The sequence below is a fragment of the Epinephelus moara genome, chromosome 12, assembly GCF_006386435.1.
Source record: "Epinephelus moara isolate mb chromosome 12, YSFRI_EMoa_1.0, whole genome shotgun sequence".
Taxonomy (NCBI): Eukaryota; Metazoa; Chordata; class Actinopteri; order Perciformes; family Serranidae; genus Epinephelus; species Epinephelus moara.
Genome location: NC_065517.1, coordinates 25,328,042 through 25,355,249, shown reverse-complemented (window position 1 = coordinate 25,355,249; position 27,208 = coordinate 25,328,042). Strand labels below are relative to the sequence as shown.

At 42.1% G+C, this 27,208-nt stretch overlaps 2 protein-coding genes across 3 annotated transcripts in view; both read left to right on the top strand.

The window, feature by feature from the left end:
* grm1a (glutamate receptor, metabotropic 1a) overlaps positions 1–17,451 on the top strand; it is a 57,124-nt gene extending 39,673 nt beyond the window's left edge. Inside the window, exons 7-9 of one of the 2 annotated variants that reach the window (XM_050057765.1) lie at positions 5,499–5,625; positions 11,262–12,195; positions 15,111–17,451. In XM_050057765.1, coding sequence (XP_049913722.1) covers positions 5,499–5,625; positions 11,262–12,195; positions 15,111–15,903 — 1,854 coding nt within the window. In that variant the 3' untranslated portion in view covers positions 15,904–17,451. The remainder of the gene's footprint in view (positions 1–5,498; positions 5,626–11,261; positions 12,196–15,110) is intronic. The other variant, XM_050057766.1, reaches the window with a different exon arrangement.
* A 3,505-nt stretch (positions 17,452–20,956) lies between these two features.
* Positions 20,957–27,208, top strand: part of rab32a (RAB32a, member RAS oncogene family) — a 28,776-nt gene continuing 22,524 nt past the window's right edge. Inside the window, exon 1 of the mRNA XM_050058812.1 lies at positions 20,957–21,351. Coding sequence (XP_049914769.1) covers positions 21,138–21,351 — 214 coding nt within the window. The 5' untranslated portion in view covers positions 20,957–21,137. The remainder of the gene's footprint in view (positions 21,352–27,208) is intronic.

The window sequence follows — 27,208 nt, the reverse complement described above, 5'->3', positions numbered from 1 at the left end:
AAAAACCTGACATCTGAAAAATCAATAGTCGTTAACAGTGGAGAGTTTGCTGTGTGACTCTGGAGGTCCAAAACTATCTACAAGTGTTAATTCAACACTGTGCCAGCGTATAATAGGAAATACCGGCAAAGCTAATTTAACATTGATTCTGCTCTAAATAGCTCATTTTCATTGCAACAAGGAGATGAGTTTGGCCAGGCAGACAAACACAATGAGTTTCACAAAGTACTCGGTCTTTATCAGCTCCAAGAATGCCAGCACAAGAGGGGATACTTGAGGAAAGTGCTTTCCAAGTTATCTCAGAGTATAAAGTCTTCTAACAAGACAGAGAGTCTGTAGCAGCACTAGCATCTCACTAAAGCTGTACCATTGTAGAGTGGTGCTTTGGGTCCATGTCATTGGTTCGACAGCCCATTGGTTCGACATCCCATTAGTCCGACTGTCCGCGGTGCTGAACGGCTCGTGGCGGGCGTATGGTGCGCCGCGACCGGCTTGAGGCGGAGCAGTCTCACGGCTTATGTGTTTGTCACTTTCTTTTTCATTTTAACCCACACCATGATCTTTTCCTGACCCTAACTAAGTGGTTTTTGTGCCTAAACCTAACCAGACCTTAACCACAGGGCATCATGATGATTTCGGAACGGACTTTGGAACAATGAGTTTAATATGGTCAGAACAATGGGATGTCGAACCAATGGGTAGTCGAACCAATGGGCAGTTCCCGGTGCTTTGAGCTAAATGCTAACATCAGCATGCTAACATCCTCACAATGAAAATGCTAAAATGCTGGTGTTTACCAGGCAATGTGCCCAGAACAACTGAGATATAAAAGCAACAAGTCTGCATTTTATGAAGTGTTATGTGCTGCACTCTTTCTTGGCATGGAACTTTGTTTTTGCTACGGATTAAACACAAGATATAAAGGGCCCTGTTCAAATCATCAATAGCACATTGTCTAAATTGCACAGCACAAGTGCGTTTAGGGTGTGTCCAACCACCTGTGCCAGTTAAACAATGAGTTATGTGAGCATTAAGTAAGAAACAAGGGGCAAAGGAGTTGTGATTCATATCCTTTATTAATGTGGGTGTGTTTCGGGCATAACATGAATTCAACCAGAGTGTCATCTCTTGTTCCCTTTAACAGCCAGGTGTGCCTGCACCTGGTGCACTGCTGTTAACATGGTGGATTTGGCAAATTAAAGAAGTGAGCGGTTTTCTCCTGAGAGTCATGCAGAAAGATCTACAACGTTACTACAGCAAATGTCATTGGACACTTACGTGGCAAAACTAAAACTGAATTTAAAAACTTCACAGAGGAACAGAACTAAAAGTTTAGCTTCTGAAATATTATATACTGCCCACAACCCATCCCGCATCCCTGTGTGTGTAACATGCAGAGTGTACACATGTTGTGAAGTCGCCTTTGTAGGTGCATCTTACTGTCTGAATAATGCGCCCTTTACATAGTAGAAAAATACTGCCCTTTTGACTTCAGACAAGGTTTTCGTTGGTCAATGGTACAGTTGCTTTCTGCTGCTTCAGAATAGCAATCTGCCAACAATGCCCCTGACCACACCTCATTTTAAGACCTACTCGTCCATGTGTGCACAAATAGGTGCTAGTACATCTGCTACTTCCACAGTGTGGGCAAAGGCTGTGAAAATGACAACTCCTGATAGTTGTGCTGCACTGAGCATCGCTTCACACCCAGTGTTAAGTCCCAGAAACACCAACCCAACTTCAGAGAACTAGCGGAGATGAAAGCCCCTTGCTGCATTGCCTGACGTCACCTGTGTCTTGGCCAAAAAGTTGCACATGAACACACCGCAGAGACTTCAACTGATGGCCCAGCAGCATGTACGTTCTGCGCTTGCGTGACAGGAGACAACTCTCCACACCAGCAGACGGCAGTCGTTTGCAATCATCACGCAAGAAAGGGAAACCAGAAGACCGTCTTTACGCTAGTTAGCCAGTTAGCACCTTAACAACACAATCCAAAGTTAAAAGAACAGAGCATATTTACCATGTACCAATGAACAATAACACAAACTACCAGGAAATGTTTCTGCTAAAGAAAAATAATCTTAGCTCATGTAACAAGTTTGTTTTGGTCTCATTCACTCTTGACTTTAGCTTTTTGTTTACTTTCCTCAATTCCGCTTCTCTTCTTGTGCACTAAGCTTAACAGCCAATCAGAATGATTTCATCCACCGATGCACTCCGCAGTTGCCAATGGCGGTTAAAAAAAAAAAGATGAGGGCCATCCGAGACACACCACAGTGACGAGGGGCTCAGATGCCCACTAACACGCCACCATTGACCGACAGCGAACTGTTGTCTTGGTGTGTCAGGGCCTTAACATACGGCCCAAAGCGTTAATTTACTTGAAGTGCTGGCAGGCTAATTTTGTTACCTTTGGACATTGTCCATTGTTTCCAGTTTCCAGTTGTTTCCAGTTTCCAGTTTTTAAACTGAGCTTAGTCATCTGGCTGCTGGTGTTGGCCTCAGTGATATCAGTCTTCTCATTTAACTATTGGCAAGGAAGCAAATGGGCGTATTTTTCAAAATGTCAAACTTGTCTTTTATGAAAAGCACCAAAGTTATCACAATACAGAGAGGGAAATTAATATCTGCACAAAATGTCATGACAATCAATCCAGTAGTTTTTGATTCATGTCATTAACCACAGGGTCATTAGGACACATCATGTGAGAACCATAAATGTGTGTGCGAAATTTGGTGGCAATCCATCCAAAAGTTTTCATGTTCAGATATTTCTGTTTTGACCCAAGTGGGAGACTAACTGACCAATCAACATGGCCATCCGCAGGTCCACATCGCTAAAAATGAGCACACAGAGTGCAGTCTATTAGGACAGTAGGCCAGAGATAGTGTTTCCTCTGTGCTCTCAGATACTTTTTTTTAACTGGTAACTGTGTCACTGCTTGGACGTGTTGCACCAATCTTGCTATGAATCTGGATGCTTACCATTTGTTCTTTTTGGTAGCCGTCCAACCCATCCTCAGCTGGCAAGTAAACTTTGGGGATGTTTCTCTGTCCTACATTTTGGCTTCCTGCTTCATCAATTAATGATTATGTAAGATGCCTCTTGAAGGAAAAAAGAACTTACAAGCACATGTTTTCTCAGCCTAAATAAACATGATTGAAAAAGGTTTTGATTGAAAAAAAAGCAAAATTCTTGTGCTTTTCACAATTACTAAGGTTTCAGGTCTTATCTGTCTAAATTGTTTAGTTTCTCCTTTTTAAGTGAATAATGGAGAAACAATTTTTGGAATTGGTCTAGTATTGAGAGAGACTGCTGCAGCCCATAATCCCAACTTGTCAAATATCGCTGCATTGTCAGTGGACATACACGTCAAAATATGACCCACTAGGTAGCCTGCTAAGTCTGCTTTGGATGTTCACAGTAGGTGTGTCCATTTATGCTTGTTACATGCATCCATACATCCATTTTTACAGGAAATGTACAGTTTCCCATTTTGAGTTTCCAACATCATGTATTGGCTTAAAATTCACATGAGGCTCCCAGGTGAAAGCCTGGAGTTCATCCATCCCCCCTCTTGCCGCCCATACAGACTTCCTTGCTTTTTATATTATAGTGGTTGCCAGCAGCATTAGAAACTGCCATCGACCAGTGCATACGATACTGCCACAAATGGCACCTCTCTGCATCCGTGCCTGACACAGATGTCCACTGACAAACTTGCGGTATTTGACGAGTTAGGTTGTTGCTGCTGCCTAAGGGTGCTTTCACGCCTGCCCTGTTTGGTTCAGTTCAATCGAACTTAAGTTCGTTTGCTTCCTAAGTGCGGTTCGTTTGGGCAGGTGTGAACACAGCAATCACACTTAGGTGCGCACGAAAATAACGGGACTAAGACCTTCTTGAAGAGGTGGTCTCAGTCCGGTTACAAATGAACTCTGGAGTGGTTTGTTTGTGGTGACAACGTGTTCCGACCTCGATCCGAACCAACTGCAGTCACATCACACATTGTTTGGGTTAAACATACAGCAATATAGTCCATGATGAGCAGCGCTAAAATCAACCTGCGTAGTTGTCCCTCCATTGTGACATTAGAAAGTGTCACATTTATCTTGCAAGTGTACTCTTCTTCAATGTTTTGTTTACTTCCTGGATTTTTCCCACATGGAAATTCTGACCAATCAAGAGCAGCTTTCCTCACACAAGGCATTTGATCTGGTCCCCCTGTAAATGCTGCCGTGAGAACACGAACCAATTCTAGGCAATTATGCGACTTTGTAACAAAATGAGTCCCTGATTCAGACCAAAGCAAGACAACTCTAGGTCTGAAAGCACCCACCCAATGTGTATCATGCTGCTGTGAAAGGTGCCTCTGTTAGTCAGTCTCTGATGCAGAGATCACTGACAAAGCAGCGGTCATCGATGAGTTGGGAGTGAGAATGAGCTGGTAATCTGCAGTAATCCCTTCAGCCAATTGTGCACCATCAATATACATCTGTTAAAAGTGCTTGTTTTCACCACTGACAGGCTCAGATTGCTATTGGAAGTGTATGACAACATTATGGAGAGACCCTTACAGAGAAATGAAACATTTTTCCTTACCTTACACTGATTCAGTCTGTTAGTCTGTGTAACCATGTCTCACTCCAAAAAAGTCTTGTTCTGAAATCTCAGACTTTTTCACATTGTCAAAATCAGATAAATAACAAGTCACCTCTCACGAGATTTCAGAACAACACTTCTCCTGAACGAGACTTGGTCACAGTAGCAAACCAACTAGTGAAAGGTAAGGAAAGATGTTTAATTTCTCTGTAGGGTCCTTTCCATAATGTTGTCAGACACTTCTAATAACAATCTGAGCCTGTCAGTGGCAAAAACAAGCACTTTTAATGAACCTACAGTGCACAGTTGTTGTCTCCTTTAGTCACTTAGACACAAAAACACGGGAAAATAGGCTTCAGGTTGAAAAATACTAACGTTTCCCTTTCACAAATGATTTTGCGTGCCTCTCACCCCATCTGGCTGAGGAGAAAGCCAGTTTGGAATAGTAAATAATAAAATCTGGTATTGAGCCCAGTTTGAAGAAATGCCCTGATTTGCTTCATCTTGAGCCGATTGTTTTCAGTGGAGCTATACACTAAGTCGCCCTGAGGGAGGGTGCATCCTCTCTCCTGGCTGCTCACGCTTCCCCCTCTATCTGCTTTGTTTCCTGCCCCACTTATCACCCTGCTTTACATATCACAGTGCTGGTAACAGCTTCTCTGGGAGCAGAATTTAAAAGCAGCTGGCCTTGTTTTATAAACAGTACGTCTGGGGCTCAAGAAAAAAAAAAAGTGCAACAACATATCCTCGTCTTTGATATCCCCTTGATGCTGATTGTGTATTTCGGTAGCTTTGGGTTTGATGTGCTTCTTGTCACGGTTTGATCTGTGTTGTGACTGGTTACTAAGATGTCTGTGACCCCCTCATTGTTGATGTCTGGCCTCTCTGCGTGCAGGTGATTAGGAAGGGCGAGGTGAGCTGCTGTTGGATCTGCACCACATGCAAGGACAATGAGATCGTCCAGGATGAGTTTACCTGCAAGGCATGTGAGCTGGGATGGTGGCCCGATGATGACCTGGCAGGTAGGAGAGACGAAACCTCACACTCTGAGTCTGAGCCAATCTACTTTTGATTTCATGAACAATATCCATTCATAATCCCTGTTTCCTGTCCCTAAACCAACCCTCACTCATTATGTCACCCATTTCATGCATTAGCATTCAGCTAACTTACTTTTTGTCTGCTCCTTTATCAGGTCTAGGCCTGTCGCCATAATTACCTTATTGACTTATTGTACATATTGGACATGACCCTGATTGTGTCTGCTGACCTCAATATTGCCTGTTGTGTTTGTTGAGATAAGAATGTTAATGACATTTCAGCCAACACAACGCCAGAATAAACAGCAGGGTTTCCCGATCATTATAAGACTCAGGTGCAGCAATTCTCCTTTTTTTTTCTTTCCACCCCACTTACTTGCGTGAGTTTGAATAAAAATAAACCAACACTTAAAAGACGACACAGTGGATCTTACTGTACCTTGCAGCTGCACTTTAAGAGGGACAGAGGCACAGTCCTGTTAGCTTTCCAACCTCTGGCTACAAGCCCAAAAGTCCGGTCTTTGTAGTTTTACCCTCCAATAATTTTATCCTCCACTCTATAAACCCAGCACCAAACTGCCCGGCTCCCAAGCCATCTATCCATGCGAGGTGAGTGCAACACACCAGCTGGATTATGCAGGTAGCTGCTGTGTTCCTGAAGCTTCGCTAGGCTTGTCTACTAAGGCCCAGAGACACACTATACTGACATGAAAGAACTAGTGACGATAAAGGTCAACTAAACATAAACATAATAAAACATAATCTTAACTCATAGTACAAGTTTGTTGTGATCTCACTCCCTCTTGACTTCTGCTGTTTGTTTACTTTCCTCACTTCCGTTTTTCTTCGCACGCAATGAGCTGAACTGCCTATCAGAGTGATTTCATTCACTGATGGTCTCTGCCGAGGGTGCAGGGTGCCAAGGGTGCAGGACACACTGCCAAAACTAGTGACAGATGCTCACCAATGGCCCGACATTGACCAATGGCCGACCGTTGGCTTGGTGCCTCAGAGCTGTTATTCAAAGAGGCATCCTTTGATTTTGTTCTTGATGGCTTCTAGATTTTGTGTGTTTTGTTTTTGTCCTGTTTTTATAATTCATTAAAAACAAAGGTAACTTGTTTCAGGGGAAATAAAACTGAAGTCTGGTCTGAGGTCTCACACACACATTTACACAAGCACACACACCAAGGTTGGAAATTAACACTGGCCAAATGCTGGTTTAACATGAATTTGCTGGTAGATTTAGGACACAAAACAATTATTTACTATTGAATGAATCGAATTTGAACAAGCAAGCAAATATGTTACTTCCAACCATGCATATTTAATCTAACGTACCCTCATTCTTTCAGCGCTTGCAACAAATTTGAATGCAACAGCCTCTGTCACAGTGATTTGTCTGGTCTGTGGTCCCCCAATTTTTAGCCATTCTCCAAATATGTTTCACAGACGAAAAGTGTTTGTAAGTCGATGATTTTCGTTTGTGTTCCATCCCAATATTGCACATGGTGCAGAACAGTTTACCTCGGCTTTCGTAAAGAACATCAGGGAATTATTTTTGCATGGCCTTTAGGAGTGATTTTTGTTGGTAAATGTGAGACATTAGAATCACACGTCTGTATCTTCATACCATAAACAAGGAAGTGAATTCGGCGACGTGCGTCCATTACGTGTGCACGAGGGAATGCTATGATTGATGGAACTCACGGGAGGCTGGTCAAAATTGTGGAAAAGTTGCGGTAATTGGACAAAATTGCATGGTCTCATACAGTTCACAGAGATTGGTTGAATTTGCATTAATTGTTTCTATTGCAACATCACAAATCCCTGGATTGACTGATTAATCAAGTCTGAAACTGAGTATTCTTGGGCTACTCCTCTAAAGGTACTATAATTTTTTATTTACTTTCATGTATATATTAACAATTGTGAATTACTTTTTGTTAAATATTTTATTCATATTCTAATTCTAATGTCTAAACATTCTTAAGAATTAAAAGTTAATTGCTCTTTGAAAGGGTGTACTTGCATTATTATGCTGTTATATTGTCATTATATTAGTTACATAAAATGGTCTCAACATGACAATAATATCATTTATCGCAATTATTTCTGGAACAATATATCATCCCACAAAGGTACTTATGGTGACAGGCCTATTCAGGTCATTAATATCTTACAACACCAATCTCACTGAAGTAGCACAAATCCTTTCTCTCAAACTATTTTGCGCTCTCAAAACTCCTCCTCCCCCCTTAAACCTGTTCGCACTTCACACCCTGACACCTCCTTTTGCTGACGCTTTTCATCATCCAGGTCCTATGACCCTGCTCTCTCTGCTCCCTCCACCTCCACACTACTCCTTCCCTCCTCCCTGCTCTTTGCCTTGTTGTGACCCAGTGGTTGTTTTGACAGCGATTTATAGAGTTGAGAGGAGCTCTCAGTTCCCAGGTGTAAAATCCTATTACTGCCATGAGAGGTTTGGGAATACATTTCAGCACTCTGTCGAGGAAGAAATTCTCCCTTTACTCTCATTACATGTCGCTATCTGGAATATACTAATAGAGTTGGCGTCCTGTTCGTCGAGTGAGGTTGTACTGCCCATATGTTCACTTATTTTCTCATTTAGGGCAGGAGTGTTTTTTTAATACCTTTATTTCTTCATGTAATTTCATTATGGTGCTGGCTTCTCTCCAATGTGAGTTTGCCCACAGACCATTTACAGCACAGTGAGTGAGTGAGCTTTGTTTCTGAATTATTCAAAGGTCTTCCCAGCTTAGATATGACAGCAGAGGTTTTAGAGGAATGAGGGATTTTTGAGGATTGTGTAAGAACAGATACAGATAAGAGCATTTCATCTTTGCCACTCTTGTCCGTTTGCACGCAGTGTGGCTGATGCCTCGGCAAACTAAGCCGGGTGGTCGTGGGTGGTCAAAAGAAAACAGCAACAGTTCACCGCAGTGTGCTTCAGACACTTTCTCCTCAAGAGTGCCTCTGTGTGCTTTTGCAGGAGTGCTTTTAAATAATACCTCAGTGTAACAACTGCTTTATACCTTCATACCCACATTAGTGCCTTTCACATTTTTATCCAAGCTTCCTGAGGCAACAAGTTATTTTAAAATTTCAGATCATGATTTGACACACTGGGAGTTAGCAATGCAGACCAGGAGTGGGCTTCTCTGTGCATGGTCTTGCCTGTGATGGCAGTGACTGTAATGCTATTAGCAAGAGCATGTAATTTATGGAGTGTTAAGCTGGGGAAGTCTAGGGATGTCAGTTTTCTCCCATTAAGCTCCATAAACTTCCTTTGGGTGTTGGATGGCAACTAGTGCAGCATGACAGAGTTGACACACATACCCACGTGTCTGCACATACATATTTGCCAGTATAAAAATGAGAGACAGACCTGGCGCCTTGACACATGCAAATTAGTTTCTGAGCAGTTTTAGGCCATCTTGGAGAACTCTGATCTCTGCTACACACCTGACTTCCCTTGTGTGTCCAAATCCGTGTTGCTGTCTTCTCCACTTTCTGCTCATTGGTTCCTCTCTGTTTAAATGTGCCTTTCATTCACAAAAAAACTACCACGGTGACATAAACTGTATATAAAGATGGATAGCGATTCTACACTTACTCCCACTGTGCAAAAATAAAGCCAAAATACCCCGCATCTTGTCCTGATGACATCATTCGCAGACAGAAGCTCACACTGCCTGTTCAAGGCAAAAATATCGCGCCGTTATGCCACCTCCCGTTCTATATATAAGGTACGATCGCAAAATGGGGGCACAGTGTGGTCTCTTCTATAATCGGCCACGGCACGTAGTAACAGCAACCATTGTCTATATAAACAGGACATAGAGAAGAATGAGACCATACGCAGGATGGATGTTAAGTTTTGACGCCATGTTATGTGTGTGTCCCATAGCGGGAGATTAAAAAAGTAGCTGTTAGTGGCTAACTCAAAGAAGAACCTCAGCAGTCGTAAATGTCAAATTTTGAAAACAATGATATTCTCGAGCTTCTTTCCATCCAAGCAGAGGACGAGATCAGCTGCCATATAACAGGGACGGTAAATAACAATAACAGAGGCTGAAGATAAATCAGAGTGTGTAATAAAAACAAATAAACAACAAAATTGATAAAAGGAGGAAAAAAACTAGACACACAACAGATTTACTGTAAGAAAAAACTTCCTGTAAAAGTATGTTTTGAGGAGTGTTTTAAGTGAAGACACTGAGTTTCCTGTAATGAGGCGGGCAGTAGAAGCAGGTAGGAGGATCCCACCTTAAGAGCGCAGGCAGCGACTAGGCTCGAAGGGCTTAAGTAAATCTATAATGTATGTTGGAGCAAGGCCATGAAGGGTTTTAAAAGTAATTAGTAAAAGTTTAAAATCAATTCTATACAGCCAAGTTTTGAATAAGCTGGAGATGGGAAATGGCCTTTTGGTTGAGCCTTGAATACAAAGAATTACAGTAATCTAGACATGATGAGATAAAAGCATGAATGACTTTTTCAAGGTCCACTTCAGATAAAAAATGTTTTACTTTTGCGATGTTTCTAATTGGATGAAAGCACAATTGCACAACCTTGGTTATTTGTATGCTGAAACAGAGCTCAGATGATTGTTATTGTTGTGTTATGGCATTGTTGTTGTTTAGAAAGCAGTACAGTTTTTTTTTGTCACACCAGAGGCCGACGCTGTTGTGTTACATGTCACACCCGTCATGCCTCTTTTGACTGCATGATCCCAGAATGCTGTCTATAATCATACACTGTAGCGGAAAGATGCTGCCTATGTCTGATTCTGTGCAAAAATGCAAAGGAAGCAGAAAGTAGGGACTTTGTAGCGGCCCTTTAGCATGATCTCTGTGTAAAAAGGTTTATTAAATTCCCGCCTATACACCCACCCTACCAAGCGCAAGCAGCACCAGTGCACCAGGTGGCACACACAGCTGTCAATCAGATAACTTTTTATAGCATCAAATACCTAATTCAAACCAAACGTTTAAGAAAAATGAACACCTGAACTTACAACAACTACCTTAAATGGCAGATACCATCTGTTGGAGCCATGTTTGATTTGTGTTAAATGTATTATCCCTCCATGCCAGTAGGTGGCTTGTCACTGGCTGAGACAGGCCATGGTATTAAAGTTCATGCCAGTACGCACAGGTGTTGCTGATGTTAGGAAGCAAACCGTTTTGTACTGCTCGGATTAGGATTTATATGGCTGTATTTATTGGACGTTTGTGTTGAAACTTATTGGAAGTTATACCGACATTATGGACGCTGATAAATGTATGATGATATACTGCATTGGTAAAGATTGGGAGTAATTTTCTGAGTACATGTCCAGACAATTCAGCCAATTAGCAACCAGTTGTGGCTTTAGTACAGGGTTAGTCGCTATTTTGTACATTTTAGTTTGGCCCAGGTCCCATCTACTAACATGGAGGAGGCAGGGTTCATCACCTATACTGCAGCCAGTCACCAGAGGGTGATCCAGATGTTTTGGCTTCACATTTGGGGAGCTGTCATTTCATCCATCTTTATTATACAGTCCATGTCAGTAGCAACATCATATTAACCTGGCATCTCCTCTGCTCTTCCAGGCTGCCAGCCTCTCCCTCTGAAGTATCTCGACTGGGCAGATGTGGAATCCATCGTGGCTGTGGTTTTCTCCTGCGTAGGCATCCTGATCACCTCCTTCGTCACCTTTGTGTTCATCCAGTACCGTGACACACCTGTGGTTAAGTCCTCGAGCAGAGAACTCTGTTACATCATCTTGGCAGGCATCTTCATGGGCTACATCTGTCCATTCACCTTAATCGCCCGTCCCACAGTGGCTTCCTGCTACCTGCAGCGGCTCCTGGTGGGCCTCTCGTCTGCCATGTGCTACTCTGCCCTGGTGACCAAAACTAACCGCATTGCCCGCATCCTGGCGGGCAGCAAGAAGAAGATCTGCACCAGGAAGCCCCGTTTCATGAGCGCCTGGGCCCAGGTGGTCATCGCCTTTATGCTGATCAGTGTGCAGCTAACTCTGGAGATCACACTCATCATACTGGAGCCTCCTGAGCCTATCAAGTCCTACCCGAGCATACGGGAGGTCTACCTCATCTGTAACACTAGCAATGTAGGCATGGTGGCGCCACTGGGCTACAACGGCCTGCTAATTCTGAGCTGCACCTACTATGCCTTCAAGACGAGAAACGTCCCGGCCAATTTTAACGAGGCTAAATATATTGCCTTCACAATGTACACTACCTGCATCATCTGGCTGGCCTTTGTGCCCATCTATTTTGGCTCAAACTACAAGATTATAACCACGTCCTTCTCCGTCAGCCTGAGTGTGACAGTGGCACTGGGCTGCATGTTCACTCCTAAGATGTACATTATCATTGCCAAACCAGAGAGGAACGTCCGAAGCGCCTTCACCACGTCTGATGTGGTGCGAATGCATGTTGGAGATGGGAAGTCGGCTCAATGTGGGAGCAATAGCTTCCTCAATATGTTCCGCCGGAAGAAGCCTGGGTCTGGCAATGCCAAGTGAGTGACCTTTCACGTTGTTCATCTCTAGATTTTATTTGGTAAGAGACAAAATTATAAGACGCCTAAACACTCAAATAGCACAGGGAGTTCTCCACAGATGATCTTCTGGCATTTTCTAAATAAATAACCAAAAGTAACATGCTCTTTTTCTTTCTTAATGATATCACACAAATATTTGAGTGTTTATGCTCGATGTTAATGGTCCAATTTTAACTTCCCAGTACCCCAATCTGTACATTGATTTAGCTAGCAGTGAACACTGATTTATTTGGCACATCCCCCTCCCCCTGAGGGGCATGACATATCATCAATGAAATTAAGATAAACTGAACGGAAAACTCAGGGGGGGCAATTTGCTGCCATTGATTTAGAGCTAACAGGCCATGCTAATGTGTCAGTGATTTTTAAAGTATAGATTTCACACATCTAAACCAGATTTAAGACTTGCATATAACTTTTTTGAGATCCACAGCAGTGACACATGGACAGGTGTCTAAAGTAAGGAGTGGGGCAGTATGAGAGTGATCCCAATATGTTACGTGTTGTCTCTCACCCTTGTTATGCAGCCTTTCTAATCTTCTAACCCTCTAAACTGAGCAGCATTCTGTCTGCAAAGTGTCGAGGCTGGCACATGTTTTGGCATGGTGGTCATTGAAGTCCTTCCCTGGAGAGCTGCACTGTCAACTGAGACATATTTTATTAATATATACAACCAGGAGGAATTTAGACACTCACCAGCCAGATGATCATAAATTTGTCATCAAGAAAATCAGTTTGCCCAAAACTGTTAAAGCTGAAATCCATAATTTTCTGCACACGTTTGTACGGTGGCAAACAACAGCAAATGCACTACAACAGCCCATTATGTTTCTATTAGGAGAAACATGCCTCAGCATCAGAAACTATGCCGACCCAAAAACAACGGATCATATAACAATGGAAAGGTGCTGCAAATGAAAAAACATGCTGCAGGAAGCCAATTTTTTTTTTTACAGCAAACATGCTGCAAATACAGAAATGATTTCAAAAACACCAGGCTGTTCTCATGCACTGTTCGTACGTATACCTAAGAAAGGTAATCCTTCCCAGTTCATATTGAACCAACGTAATTATGAATGAGTAATTCTTGTATAACCTACGTAATCCAGGAAGCCGCAGTCATGTGACCAATGCGCTGACAGGAGAAGGAAATAGTACAAAGAGCAAAAGTAACTTTACATTCCTAAACCTTACCTATGTAAATGTACAGGGCTCAACTATGCGCCTTATCCTTAACCAACCTATATGACTTTCTTTAACCAAACTATTTAACGACATTCCTAAACTTAACCCTTGTAAATTTACATTAAATACGTAACTTTACGCTAAGTACGTAACATGATGTGGGGACATTGATTTTTTTTTTGTCATACCTTCCATTGTATGTGCATTTTTGTAAGATGTTGTACTGACCATAAAAAATAAATAAATAAAGTAAAATAAAATAAAGTAAAAGAACAAAGAATAAAAGAAAACAGGAAAAAAATGAAACTAAATAAAATAAAATAAAATAAAATAAAAAATAAAACTGCTGCATATCCAGTCAACACAACAGAAGTTCTCCAGGCTTCTGGGAGCTAAGTGAAATGATAGCTCCATGAATCAAGCCAAATGTAAAAAAATAAATAAAAAATCTATATTTACATGTCTCCTCTTTACTCATCTTTTTCCCCACTTTAAAAACAAACACACTCCGTCATGTGCATCTGTCGTCTGCACTCTGTTTGGTCAAAAATAAAGTGTTTCCGCTCAGTGCTCCTCCTAGAGGCCTGGAGAACCGCCGTTGTGTTGCCTGATTATTCAGTGTTTTTCTGTTGCATTTGTATGCAGGGTTTGACTTTTTTGTAGGCTGTTTGCTGTTGATGTATTTATTTGTCTTTCTACAGCACGTTTCCGTTGTATGTGTTCTGGATTTTTATGTGTGTTTTTGAATTGGCATCGTTTCTGAAGCTGCAGCACCTTCCTCCTAATGAAATTGTTTTGGGCTGTTGCAGCATGCCCCCGTTAGCCTCCATATTTTTGCTCGACATGGAGGTGCCATTGATGTAAGGGATGGTGTGGAAACCTTCTGTTTATCCTATCTTAGCTATTCCACTGAATGACATAAAGGAAAAGACTTCGTAAGTAACCATTCATAATTTGGTTGCATCTCAGCTTGAGTTCGTTCAGTCGTTTTGTATCGGAGCACAGAGCCTACCTGGCTGGTTAAAGTGTCTGATGAATTAAAGGAATCACTCGCCTCTGTGATCCCGTCACTCCTGAGCTTGCAATGGCAAATTTATTTTTGACACTGCAGCCCTCCATGAAGGAGATCTGCCACCCTGCTGCTTTGGGTTTATCCTGAATTAACCTCACATTTAACTTTTCTCAGCATGAACGCCCCTCCCCTCCCCCACCTCTCCAACTAATCACATTAGAGCCAGTCCTAGCTCATTCTCTACTAAACTCTGTGTCGTCTTCAGGCCAGTTCAGGCACCAGCTGAGATACTGACTCTGAATGCATGCGCCCCATTTTAAGTGTATAAGTAACTAGTTAAGACAGGAGGAAATGAGCTGGGTGGCTCCGTAATTCCGTAAGCTCAGTGTTTGAAGCGATTTGAAGATCATAATGCTGTCTGCAGCACATTATGACTCACTATGTTTGTGAAGTGCCACAGTTGATAAATGTGACGCTCCTTAGAGCTCATCATTGAACCCCTTAAGCAAAGCTGTTAATGTCAAAGTCATGTGGTTAAGAAGTATTTTAACATGCGTCAGAAATGTTGAAATGCTGCTGCTCTGTTGTGTTACGTTGCTGCTATGTTGATGTTGTTTCTCTGTACCCACCTCCCGGTTTCCTGTGATAGTAACTTGGGTCTTTATCTCGTTCATAGTTCTAATGGCAAGTCTGTGTCATGGTCTGAATCAGGTGCAAGACACCCTCCGAGGGGGGGGAATGTGTGGCACAGACTGTCTGTGCATGTGAGGAAACAGGAAGCCGGCTTGAATCAGACGGCGGTCATCAGGCCCCTAACTAACACCCCCGACCCCCACAGTTGTGAGCCCTCCACCTGCGACCTTGGCACAGAACCCCATCTCCGACAAGAACCGCGCGGCGCTAAGCCTCTGTACAACCTGGTGGAGGAGGACGACGAGGGTGACTCGCAGCGCCCCCTCTGGACTCCGACTTGCTCCGGACAGATGCAAGCGCTGGAGTCGAATTTAGATAAGCCGGCTTCTTATTTGCCCTCTCAAAAGAGGGGCTGCACCACAGAGCGCTTGCAAGGGGCTGTGGTGGACACACACAGCTCCTACGTCCCCGCACTGAATGACCACACCGCCAAGGAGGCAAACCCTGCCAACGAGCCTTTGAGCTTGACCCCCTCTCAGCTCCCTCTGGCCCCGCAAGCGGGAGCGTTTGACGAGGAGGGGTCCGAGGACGAGGCGCTGGACCTCTTACACAGCTACATTTATGATGCCAAGGAGGAGGGGGAGGGGGAGGACGGGGAAGGCGAGGATCTAACTCCACACAAGCCAACTCTGGAGGATTCCCTCACCCTGTCGCCTCCCTCCCCCTTCAGAGACTCTGTGTATTCGGGGGAGTCTGTCAGCGACTCCAGCCCTCCGAGCTCAGTCTACACCTCAAACATCCTCCATGACTTTGCACACAGCTCCTCGACACTGTGAGAGCAAAACAAGGCGCTGACACACACATACACAAACACACACAGATACACACTGTACAACAACATTGTTTTATTATCATTTCAAGTTTTTAGCTTTACTTTTGCTCTGTCATTTGCTGGCTTGTATTTATTACTCTGCTTTTATAGGTAAGGGTTTAATCAGAATTATAAGTAGAGAAACAGCAGGAATCATCCATGAGTGCTTACATTTCTGAAGGGCTGTTGGTGCACAAAGCCTGTCTATAAAATGTAAAAAACCGGGAGGAGTGCCAAAACTAGTCAGCTCTCATGCGAAATTGTGACGAATTAAGCAACACTGAGAATCATAATAAAGGATGTAGCTGTGGTTCTCATAATGGCGGTGCAATTAAATGGTCTACTGGAAACAAACGGCAAGACGAACACAGTTTTGTGTGTATATACGTGCACTGTAACATACAACCAAACTGGCTCCGAGGGCCGCAGAGGTGTGCTTCACGCCAGTTTTGATTAACTCTCTCCGCTGCACATGTACAGGTCTGTGAAGCAGTCGCAGCTGCATCAGAAAACTACTCGCTGTTTTTTTTTTTTTTTGTCATTAATTAATTTCACCTCAGCTTTCTCTCATCCGACCTCATCGCAATTTAAATATTACAAAGAGATTAATTAAGAAGAAACGTGCAGTAAGCTGGTTGACTTTTACTTTTTATGTGTTGCGAGATTAAACTGAGATTCTGCTGAAGACTTGCGCTGTATGATATATGGATATAACGTGCCAATCAAAGTTGTTATCAACCTACATCCCTGCTTTCGATTTTTTTTTTTTTACAATGTAGCTGATACAGGTTAGCGTGATTGTAGATGATGGCGATGTTGTTTATTCAGTTTACACTCGATCATAACCCCGAGAGCAGAGTTTTTACGAGCATGGGACGTGACAACAGAACTCCGTTTGCTTTCCATGCCGTGTTGATATCTCTCATGTTCTCTGAGTTTGCTGTGTCATTGTAATGAAAACACAGTACTTGTACAAGTTCTCAAAGTTTGTAATACTGTTAAGCCATCTCTTGTTTTTCACACAGGTGGTATGTTTGTAATACTGATAAATGTTTCTATATTTAGAATGTCAACCGAAGAAAAAAAACAAACGAGTTTATACATTTTGAAACTGTCCTCAGATACTTGTCAAGGAGCAGTGTGTTTGGTTTTTGGGTAACTTTTAAGCTTAAACTTGAGTCGACTGTATCCTCTTGAAAATATTCAGTTGTAAAAGTAACCGATGATTAGTTGCTTCTTGTAATGAGATTATACATGTTTCGATTTTGCTTAAATCTTGCATTATGAACTTAAGTAGTTAACTTGAGGTTAAGTTTCTTAGTTCTTTATCTATAAGAATGCAAATTATTTCAAAGTATGAGACTATACAGTGCATAGTGCAATTGTATTGTATTTCCAAATGTTTTTAGTCTATTATAGTGTAAGTTGTTAAATGATTTTAACCAATGTAAAATATACGAGGGTGCCACCTGTTTAACACTGTCGAATCTAGAGTGAAATAGGTCTTTATGTTTTGGGCAAGCTGAACAATGCTGTAAAATAAAAACTATTTATATTAAGAAGACTGATCACTGCCTACAGTAGCCTGAAAAAAAAAACTGGGTTGAATTTAGGTCAGACTGCAAAACTCCTACAACTGGCCAAGCTCAATATTAGTTTAAAGGAACAGTGTGTTGCATTTAGGGGGATTTAGTAGCATCTAGTGGAGAGGATTGCAGATTGCAACCAGCTCAAATTTCACTCAGTTAGAGTCCCTCCAGTGTCCATTGTTCAGGAGGTTTTTACCTCTGAATTATCCAGAGGTCTCTTCAGACCCAGTAATTTAAAGGGACAGTGCTCCCAAAAATGAAAATTCAGCCATTAAATACTCACCCATATGCCGAGGGAGGCTCTGGTGAAGTTTTAGAGTCCTCACAACACTTACGGAGATCCCAGGGGGAAGTGGGTAGCAGTACAACTGCACACCTAATGGCTGATGGCGCCCCAGATTAAAATGTCCAAGAACACAGAATTGAAACCACAAAATATCTCCATACTGCTCGTCCGTATTGATCCAAGTGTCCTGAAGACCTGACATAAAAAGTTGTTTGGAAAAATGTCATTTGAACTCTGTTTTTAGCCTCACTGTAGCCTGTAGCTCTAACTGCCTCTCTGTGGACGGTGCTCACGTGTGCGCGCTTGCATGCGAGACCAGCGAAAGCACATGAACACACATGAAGGCGGTGCCCATGTCTCACGGTCTCACACAAGCGCACACACGTCAGCGCAGTGTACACAAAGGCAGGTAGAGCTACAGGTTACAATGAGACTAAAACCAGAGTTCAAATGACGTTTTTCCAAACAACTTTTTATGTCGGGGCTTCAGGACACTTGGATCACTACGGACGAGCAGTATGGAGATATTTTGTGGTTTCAATTCTGTGTTCTTGGACATTTTAATCTGGGGCGCCGTCAGCCATTAGGTGCGCAGTTGTACTGCTACCCACTTCCCCCTCGGATCTCCGTAAGTGTTGTGAGGACTCTAAAACTTCACCAGAGCCTCCCTCGGCATATGGGTGAGTAGATAATGGCTGAATTTTCATTTTTGGGTGCACTATCCCTTTAAATCGTTAAAAACACTGAATAAAGCAGTATCACCTTAAAAAAATCAGTGTTTTTCCGATGGTCTGGTCAGGGAGGGGCTCCTGCCTACGATGGCGGACTCAAAAACGTGAATGGTCCTCTCTAGAGCAAGTGTGTGGTTTGTCCTTTTTGAGCTACTGTAGAAACATGGTGGTGCAATATGGCGGACGCCTCCCTATGTAGATGTAAACGGCTCATTGTAAAGTAATGAAAACACAACTACTGTAAAACTTCAATTAGTAGCCCGGACTATTATTTGCTTAAATCGCTGAAATCAACAGGCCTATATTTGGGACAGGCCTTTAATTCCTTTCACACAAAACTGTTGCTCAGCAAAGATGGGAAATACAATCAAACTGTTTATTTGAACAAGTATGAATATTACTTGTTTAAAATTAGGCTTCAGATAATATATCGATTATGAATCATTCATTTGATGTAGCTCAGACAGACAGTGCATCACAGAAAGAGAGAGCAACACCACTTTATTTTTTTATGAAAAACCCTTTGATTCTTTTGATCTGAGGACCCTTACAGACTAAAGGAATATGAATAACTTCCAAGGTTATCAAGGAATGGACGCTTTATTTGAGGTAGTCAACAATCTGCTTTTATACATCTGAAGAACTTCAATTTAAAAAAAACTGAACTGCTTGGCAGCCAGACCAGGCCTCTAATTGAGACAGGCCTTTATTTGTCAAAATGTGCAGCAACACCGGGCTAGTAAAAGAAACTGGGTATTTAATTGGAATTTGGCTTTTCATTGAAGTTATACGGTATTCTTATTTTCAGGTGATTAAACACTAAAGAAAACACTTACTGTATTATTTTCTATTTCTGCCAGTATATCCCCTTAAATCCTACACACTGGACCTTAAAATCAGTGTTTCCAAATTAAATGCTGGGGTCAATCAGGGCTCTTTAAAAAGGGTTTTCAAAGGTTATAAAATTTAAAGTCCCCTTCTGCTCAAAAATGTGTTTTGCTTATTGTTATTTTGATGTTGAGCTTCACTGTGCAGAATACTGGATGTGCAGAGTTTGACACTACTTTTCTTTTTTCACACTCAGCTGAAGGGGGACTTTTCTTTTTGGGCTCATCTTAAACTCAGTGTAAGAGTGTACTTATGAGCAGGATTTTGTGACATCACAACTACTTTAGAGCCAATCCCAGTCTGAAATTCAATTTACACATACACGTGCGCAGGAACAAATTTTCACGGTTGTCCAGTCTATCTCTAGTTGTCATAAAACTCCATCCCTACGGTGATGTCCCCCGCAGTAGAAGTCCCCTTGCATCCAAGGAAATTTATGGATCTAAGAAGCAGCTCCAAAACTATCCTAACATTTTATTTCCTCTTTCTCAGCCTGTTTAGCCTGTATTCAAAAACTGATTAGCTCCCGCTAGCACTAATCTCTCCCTAAGTTTAGCTGACCCCGACCCTTACACTTTGACCTGACATGATGAGGACATGTCAGATCTGAGGAATTAACTGAGCTGCACACCCTTTGTATTTACATCAGGCACCTCATCATATGCTATTTGAGATTCAAAACATGTTCGGGGCAATCTCCAGCTCACCTGGTAGAGTGTGCGCCCCACTTAGGCTTGTTCCTCGGCAATGGCGTGAGCACGACTCTGACCTGTGCCCTTTTGCTGCATGTTATCTCTGTTACCCTGAGGCTGCCATGTCAATAAAGCAATAAAAAGTCCAGAAAATAACCCTTAAAACAAATGTTCAGATAGCCCATTAGTTATGGTACAATAGCTGTGTACTGACGTGTCATTAGAGGGTGCTGCAGCACCCTTAGCACCCACCTGCCTGCGCCCATGTACACAGGTGTGATGTGGAGACTTGAATCCTCTGGTGCACATATGTTAAAATTGACTTTTTATTTTAGTAAGAGACATGTTGTGTCTTTGGAAAGACAATACTTGTGTATTCACTGAGAGAGAAACAGTAGTTTGTGGGGGTTTTCCAACTAGTTAACTGGACTTTTTTCCCATAATGAAAAACATGTCAGACAAATAATTATTCAATTGAATTAATTCAATTATTTTTCCTTTTTTTATTTACACCTTCGTGCTTAGTAGACACTTAAATCTTTGTTTAAAAAAAGAAGGAAGAAGAAAGCATTTGGTTAATGGTTTGTCTACTTGCTGGTGAAGACAAAATGGAGGACAATAACTTATCTGATCATTTATTGCTCTCCATTGAAACTAAAGTGCCGTGTTGACAGTGTGATAAATATTATCACTGCGTAAACATGAGACAGTTACTCTAACCGCAGCAGCACAAGGAAGCTGCAACATGCATCAAGGTTTCCGGGTCCTGTGACTTATCAGGTGGTTGCTGAGCGGCTGCAGGAGGAGGAGGAGAAGGAGGAGGAGGAGGAGAAGGAGCATTAGAAAGTGGGGGGAGACAAATGTAATTTCAGTTTCATCTGGCCCTGAGCCCTGTCACTGACCAGCCCAGTCCTCCAGCACAGCAGCTCCTCACAGGAAGCCTACATGAGCCAGGAAGCAGCAGCAGCCTGTAGCTGAGTCCTCGCAGAAGTTGTCAGTGTCAGTGTGTCAGCATGGCCGGGGGCTCGGTGTCTGAGTGTAAGGAGTACCTGTTCAAAGTGCTGGTCATCGGGGAGCTAGGCGTCGGGAAGACCAGCATCATCAAACGCTACGTGCACCAGCTTTTCTCGCAGCACTACAGGGCGACGATCGGGGTCGACTTTGCACTCAAAGTTATCAACTGGGACAGCAAGACTCTGGTCAGGTTACAGCTGTGGGACATCGCAGGTAAGGACACACATCCACTCCAACAAAGACACATTTGGTCTTAACATCTGAATCAGATGGTTTTAATTTGGAAGTTTCACTTTCACAGATCGCTTTCCTAAAAGTTTCTTCCACGATTTAATTAAATATATAATCAGTTTTAATGTTGCACCAGAAATCCCCACACGTGTTTGGAAACATTATGTAATGAAGTTCCCACGAGCTGAGAGGAGTTTCCAGCAGAAAGGACCGGTCGATCATGTCTGCTCGTTGTCTTTTCCACTTTATGATCACGGCAGCTCATAATTGTCAGAGGAATGTAGGTCACGTTGTTGTTACCGACTGAGCGCCGCCCCCCTCCAGCTCATGAAACTCCCCATCATATTCCACCAACATGTTCCCCGGGGATTTAACATGCGTTTCTGGGTTTACTCAGTAACTTTACTGGCCCTTATCTTTATGGCATGCTGCTGTTCATGTCGCAGTGTCAACTGTTACATTCTTAAAAATGGTACTATCCAGGGGCAGATTATGAGATAATGGGCCCTGGGCACTGACACACAGAGGGCCCCACCACCTCTCCCACATAGATGCAAAACACACAGATTTCACAGGCCTGGTTGGTTTTTGTTGTTGTTTTGTGTCACTTTGTAGTGGTTATGCATCGCTCTGTGGTTTAGTGCTGCTGTCTAGTCATTTTCTGTCTCTTAATAGTCGTTTTGTGTCTCTTCAGTTTATTTTTTTGTGCCTTTGTAGTGATTTGTATGTCTTCTTAGTTGTTTTTTGTCTCTTTGTAGTAATTTTGTGATTTTCTTGTGTGGTCATTTTGTGTCTCTTTGTAGTTGTTTTGAATCTTTAGTCATTTTGTGTCTCATTGTAGTAGTTTGTATCTCTGTGGTCATTTTGTGTTTCTTCGTAGTTTCTTTCCGTCTCTTTTTGGAGCAGTTTTGTGTGTCTTTGTGGTCATCGCGTGTCTCTTTGTGGTATCCTTGTGTCTCTTTGTAGCAGTTTTGTGCCCCTATGTAGTTGTTTTGTATTTCTTAGTAATTTTTTTTTTCTGTCTTTGTAGCAGTTTGTGTCTTTGTGGTTGTTTTGAGTCTCTTTGTGGTCATTAAGTGTCTCTTGGTACTTTCTTTGTGTCTTTTTGTAGCAGTTTTGTGTGTCTTTGGAGCTGTTTTGTGTGTCTTTGTAGTTGTTTAGTGTCTCTTTGTAGTTGTTTAGTGTCTCTTTGTAGATGTTTTGTGTGTCTTTGTAGATGCTTTGCATCTCTGTGGTTGTTTTGTGTCACTTTAGTTTCTTTTCTGTGTCTCTTTGTAGTCATTTGTGCCTCATTGTAGTTGTTTTGTGTCTCTTTGTAGTTGATTTGTATCTCTGTGGTCATTTTGTGTCTCTTTGTAGTTTCTTTCTGTCTCTTTGTAGTTGTTTTGTGTCTCTAGTCATTTTTGTGTCTCATTGTAGCCGTTTTGTATCTCTGTGGTCATTTTGTGTCTCTTGGTACTTTCTTTATGTCTTTTTGTAGCAGTTTTGTGTGTCTTTGTAGTTGTTTTGTGTCTCTGTGGTCATTTTGTGTATCTTTGTAGTTGCTTTGCATTTCTATTACCCATTTTAGTTCTTTGTTGTCATCTTAAATCTCTTTGAGCTTGTTTTGTGTCTCTTTGTGGTTTATTTTGAGTCTTCTCCAGATCAGTACATGTCTCTTTGAGTGGCAGGTGAAGGCAGAGTGGCAGGTGAAGGGAGAGTGGCAGGTGAAGGTAGAGTGGCAGGTGAAGGGAGAGTGCAGGTGAAGGCCAGGGGACACCCCTGACACTTTGGGCCCCTGGGTCGGTGCCCCGCAGGCCTGTTCAGTAATCCACCCATGTCCCTATCCCATGTGATCTTTGTATTTATGAGGAGATTTCAGTAAACTTCAGTAAATTCTTCCTCAGAGCTTGTAAACTTGACACACATGCCAACCTGTGCATTCCAGCAGCTTGAGTAAGCAAGCCGAGAGAAATCAGAGCAGTGTAAATAAAAGTTTCACACACATCATGCAGCAGGCGGCCCCACTCAAACTCTCATTGTTTGTTCATCTCCCGGCATAGAAATATCACACTGCAAACAGAGGAGTCTGTCTGAGAATGTCATGCTTGAAAGGACAGGTGAGGGAGGAAGTGAGAGGCAGACAAACCAGCACACACACAATGACGGTTAAATGTCGACCAAGCTGACAGATGCAGGCTGTCTACGGTTCAGTCAGCAGGAATGAGGGGTGTAATGTGGGGCATTGGGTGGGTGAGGGGTGTCTGTATTGTCCCATTAACTTCTGTCTTTTCATATTGGACCTGGAGTATATTCATAGCCAAAAATACATCTCACATTAGGGCTTGTGAAATTGCTTGGTCACATATAGGCCTACTGTATTTTGTAAGGCCAATTTACAGTGGCTATTTTTATGTTAGGTGTAATGAGATCACGTGGCTTCAGGGCCCTTGTGTGTCTGCATTTAGATGATAGTTTTGCACATTGATTTACAAATGCAGATTGTACTGTTTGTTCCAGACGAAACAATGATAATCTCAAATGTGCAGACGGACAGTACAAGTAGTTTGTCATTCTCTGAGAAGGAGTGTGGCTAAAGGATTTTCTGTATGCAAAGAAAGAATGTTGTCACTGTTCAAGTAGATAAAATAAGAGTATTTTCATTATTGATTAATTTGCAGATTAAGTTCTCAGTTTTTAGGTGTATTAAAAGTCAGAAAATTGCGAAAATGGTCATCACGATATCCCAAAACTGAAATTGAAATTTAAAGGTCCAGTGTGTAGGATTTAAGCAGGATTTATACTTCTGCGTCGAATCGCTGACGTACCTCCTGTGTAGGCTCAACTACTAGAGCCTGTGCTGTAGCCTACACCGTAGCCTAACGTGCACCTCTCCAGAAATGTAACTACACCTCGCAGCAATGCAGACCTCCTGTCTGTTTCTGTAAGCTGAAATTATTTCCCTCAGTGGAAACAAAGCTTTTATTTACTTTAATTTCACAGATAAGAAACAATAAATTGTGAAGACAACAAAGCCTCCACAAAATAAGCATTTTAAGTCTTGTGTGTGATTTATCCTGGCTTCTTATGAGCAGAGGAAATCTCTGGAAGTCGCTAGGCTAATTTATACAATGTAAAATGCCATAGGCTTGTGCTAATAACGTTAGCATGTTATATTTGTTTGGAAAACGTGTTTAGTATAAGACAGTTGTTTCGATGGTGAAACTCGTTTGTTTCAATGGAAGCGAATTTTGTAACATTACCTTTGTTAAATGTTGCTGTTGTCCCTGGATTTATATGAGTAGGGGAAAAGTCTGCTAGCTGCGAGGCTAATTTATACAATGTAAAATGACATAGGCTTGTGCTAATAACGTTAGCATGTTGTAATTGTGGTGAAAATGTGTCCAGATAAAGACAAATGTTTGTCTGTGAATGCTGTTGTGTACTTGTGTTTGAGATTGTCGCTATTAAGCCATGTTTATTGTGTGTTTAATGTGTGTTTTGAATCAACTAAACTTTACAGCACTTCAAATTAAATAGACACCCCACTGCTGACTAGTGTTTTGGAGGTGTAACTGCAGAGTGGCACAGACACACCACTGCACAAGTATAAATGCTCACTACAGCGTAGGCCAAATGCGTAGGCTACAGCGTAGGCTCTACATAGAGCTGACGTGCAAGTATAAATCTACCTTTAGGGGGATATATTGGTAGAAATGGAATATAATATAATAAGTATGTTTTCCTATGTGTATAATCACCTGAAAATAGGAATCGTCATGTTTTCGTCACCTTTAAATGAGCTGCTTGTATCTACGTAGGGAGCGGGTCCTTGTTCATGGAGTTCGCCATGGTGCACTGCCACGTTTCTATGCAGCCAAGAATAGACAACCCAAACACTGGCTCCAGATAGGGCCAGTAGCATTTTGGCATCAGCCACTGTAGCTAGCAGCTACAGTGGCTGACTTCTTAATGTGAAACTGCTTTATTTACTGTTCTTACTGGTTCCTTTGTTTTGGAGAGAAAGAGACCTCTGCAGATAATTAGGCTCTGGGTAAAAATCTCCTTAACGTCTGGATTTTAAGTTATCAGAGAAAAAAGGTGAGCACACATTAGCAGGTGCTAGGTTGGTGGCCCATGTCTGACATGCCTCCTGGACAATGAACACTGAAAGAATTCTAACAAGGAGAAGTTTCAGCTTGTTGCAATGTGCAATCCTCACCACTAGATGCCTCTTAATCACCCCTAAATCTCACACACTGTTCCTTTAAATTGCCTTTTTTTGTCTGACCCGGAGTACAAAACTCAAAAATATTTAGTTTATTATCATAAAAGACCAAGATGAAAAGCAAATCTTCACATTTGAGAATGTGAAACTGAAGGGCATGTGTCAGAATTATTCAAAGGTGTACCATGCAGGATTGTATGTTACTATTTGTAAACAACTTCGCCAGTGAAAGTGACAGTAAAAGCCAATCCCAGATTCACTCTTGTTTGGCGTTACGCCTCCCTGTATTTGTATTTCCAGAGCTGTGCCTCTTGGATGCCTGCTGCGTACAGTCTGACACCTGGTTGCTAAATTTTTTGTATCAAGCCCCGACCTTACCTGAGTGTTGCGGGGGAACCTATAAACATCCTGAACACAGACAATAGGCAGAAAATACAGGCAGAGTACAGAGTGAAACAAAAACACCACACATTTGTAGAGGGTCAGAGAGATTCCTTCTTAATGAGTCTGTAGTTGTTTTTTAGGAAAATCCTGCATGGTATACCTTTTAAGAAATCCCTGAAAAGAGAAATTGATCATCAAAATGTTCTGTCAACTAATGGTTTCAGCTGCCTGCTCTAAAAGTCTTGTCAGTGTAATGGAGTTAAGTTGCAGGCTGTTCTTCACCTGCTAATGTTGTTAACCAAGCTCTCAGTACGTTTGGAAGTTTGTTTTGCAAAGGCGGGATGATTAAATGACTATCGATGATTATATCAGCTGACATTAAGATCTGACTTTGTGCTCCATAGTTTTTTTTACAGTTTATTAACCACACCCTTGTGTTGACTGGCCCACAGCAAACAGCGGATTTAAAGTACAAGTAATATTTTACTGTAAATGACTGAGTCATGGGTTTCCAGAGATGATGCACATGACAGAGCTGGAGAGACTTGAGTGAACAGTGTAGGACGATTCTAGTTGTTCCAAAATATTCAAGATGACTGAAAGATACCATGTGCAAGTGATTAAGCACCACATTCACCACAGAGAAGAGGGATTGTTTCCTAAAACAGTCTTTGCCTAAAGTGGTAGTTTAGTCTCATCTGACCTTGACATAAAATGTGTTGCTGCCTGAGCAGTCTGTGACATTTTGATTCTACCTTGAAAGTTTGCTGCTATAGGTCATGTTCACTGATGTGTATATATAGCCTGTAAGCTCTGATTAAAGGATATGCTCACATCTTTTAATATATTGTTAATGACGCTGTCGGCAAAGCAGTAATGATTGTGCGAAGTGGCTAATGGGCATGTAGCTACTTCCATGTTTCAGATGATTCGTCATGTTTGTAGTCGACCAATGAAGATGAGTTTACATATCACCTTGGGTTTGTCCTTCACCTTCTCAAAATGATCCCACACTTTGGATTTCCTGCCCGAAATGTTAGTAACTAGCCTGTGGAATAATCGCAGGTACCAGCCCTGGAAATTAACTCCAGTCTGGCTGCTGAGCGTGGACACTTCCTGTGTCTGTCCTTTCAAATTAAAGTCCCACATGGTCCAGTCAAATAGGTTTATTTTGATGAGGCGCAGATCCTAATAGAGTTTCACCTTTTGTTTTCTGCAACTAAGCGGCCAGTGAAATCTTGCCGACTA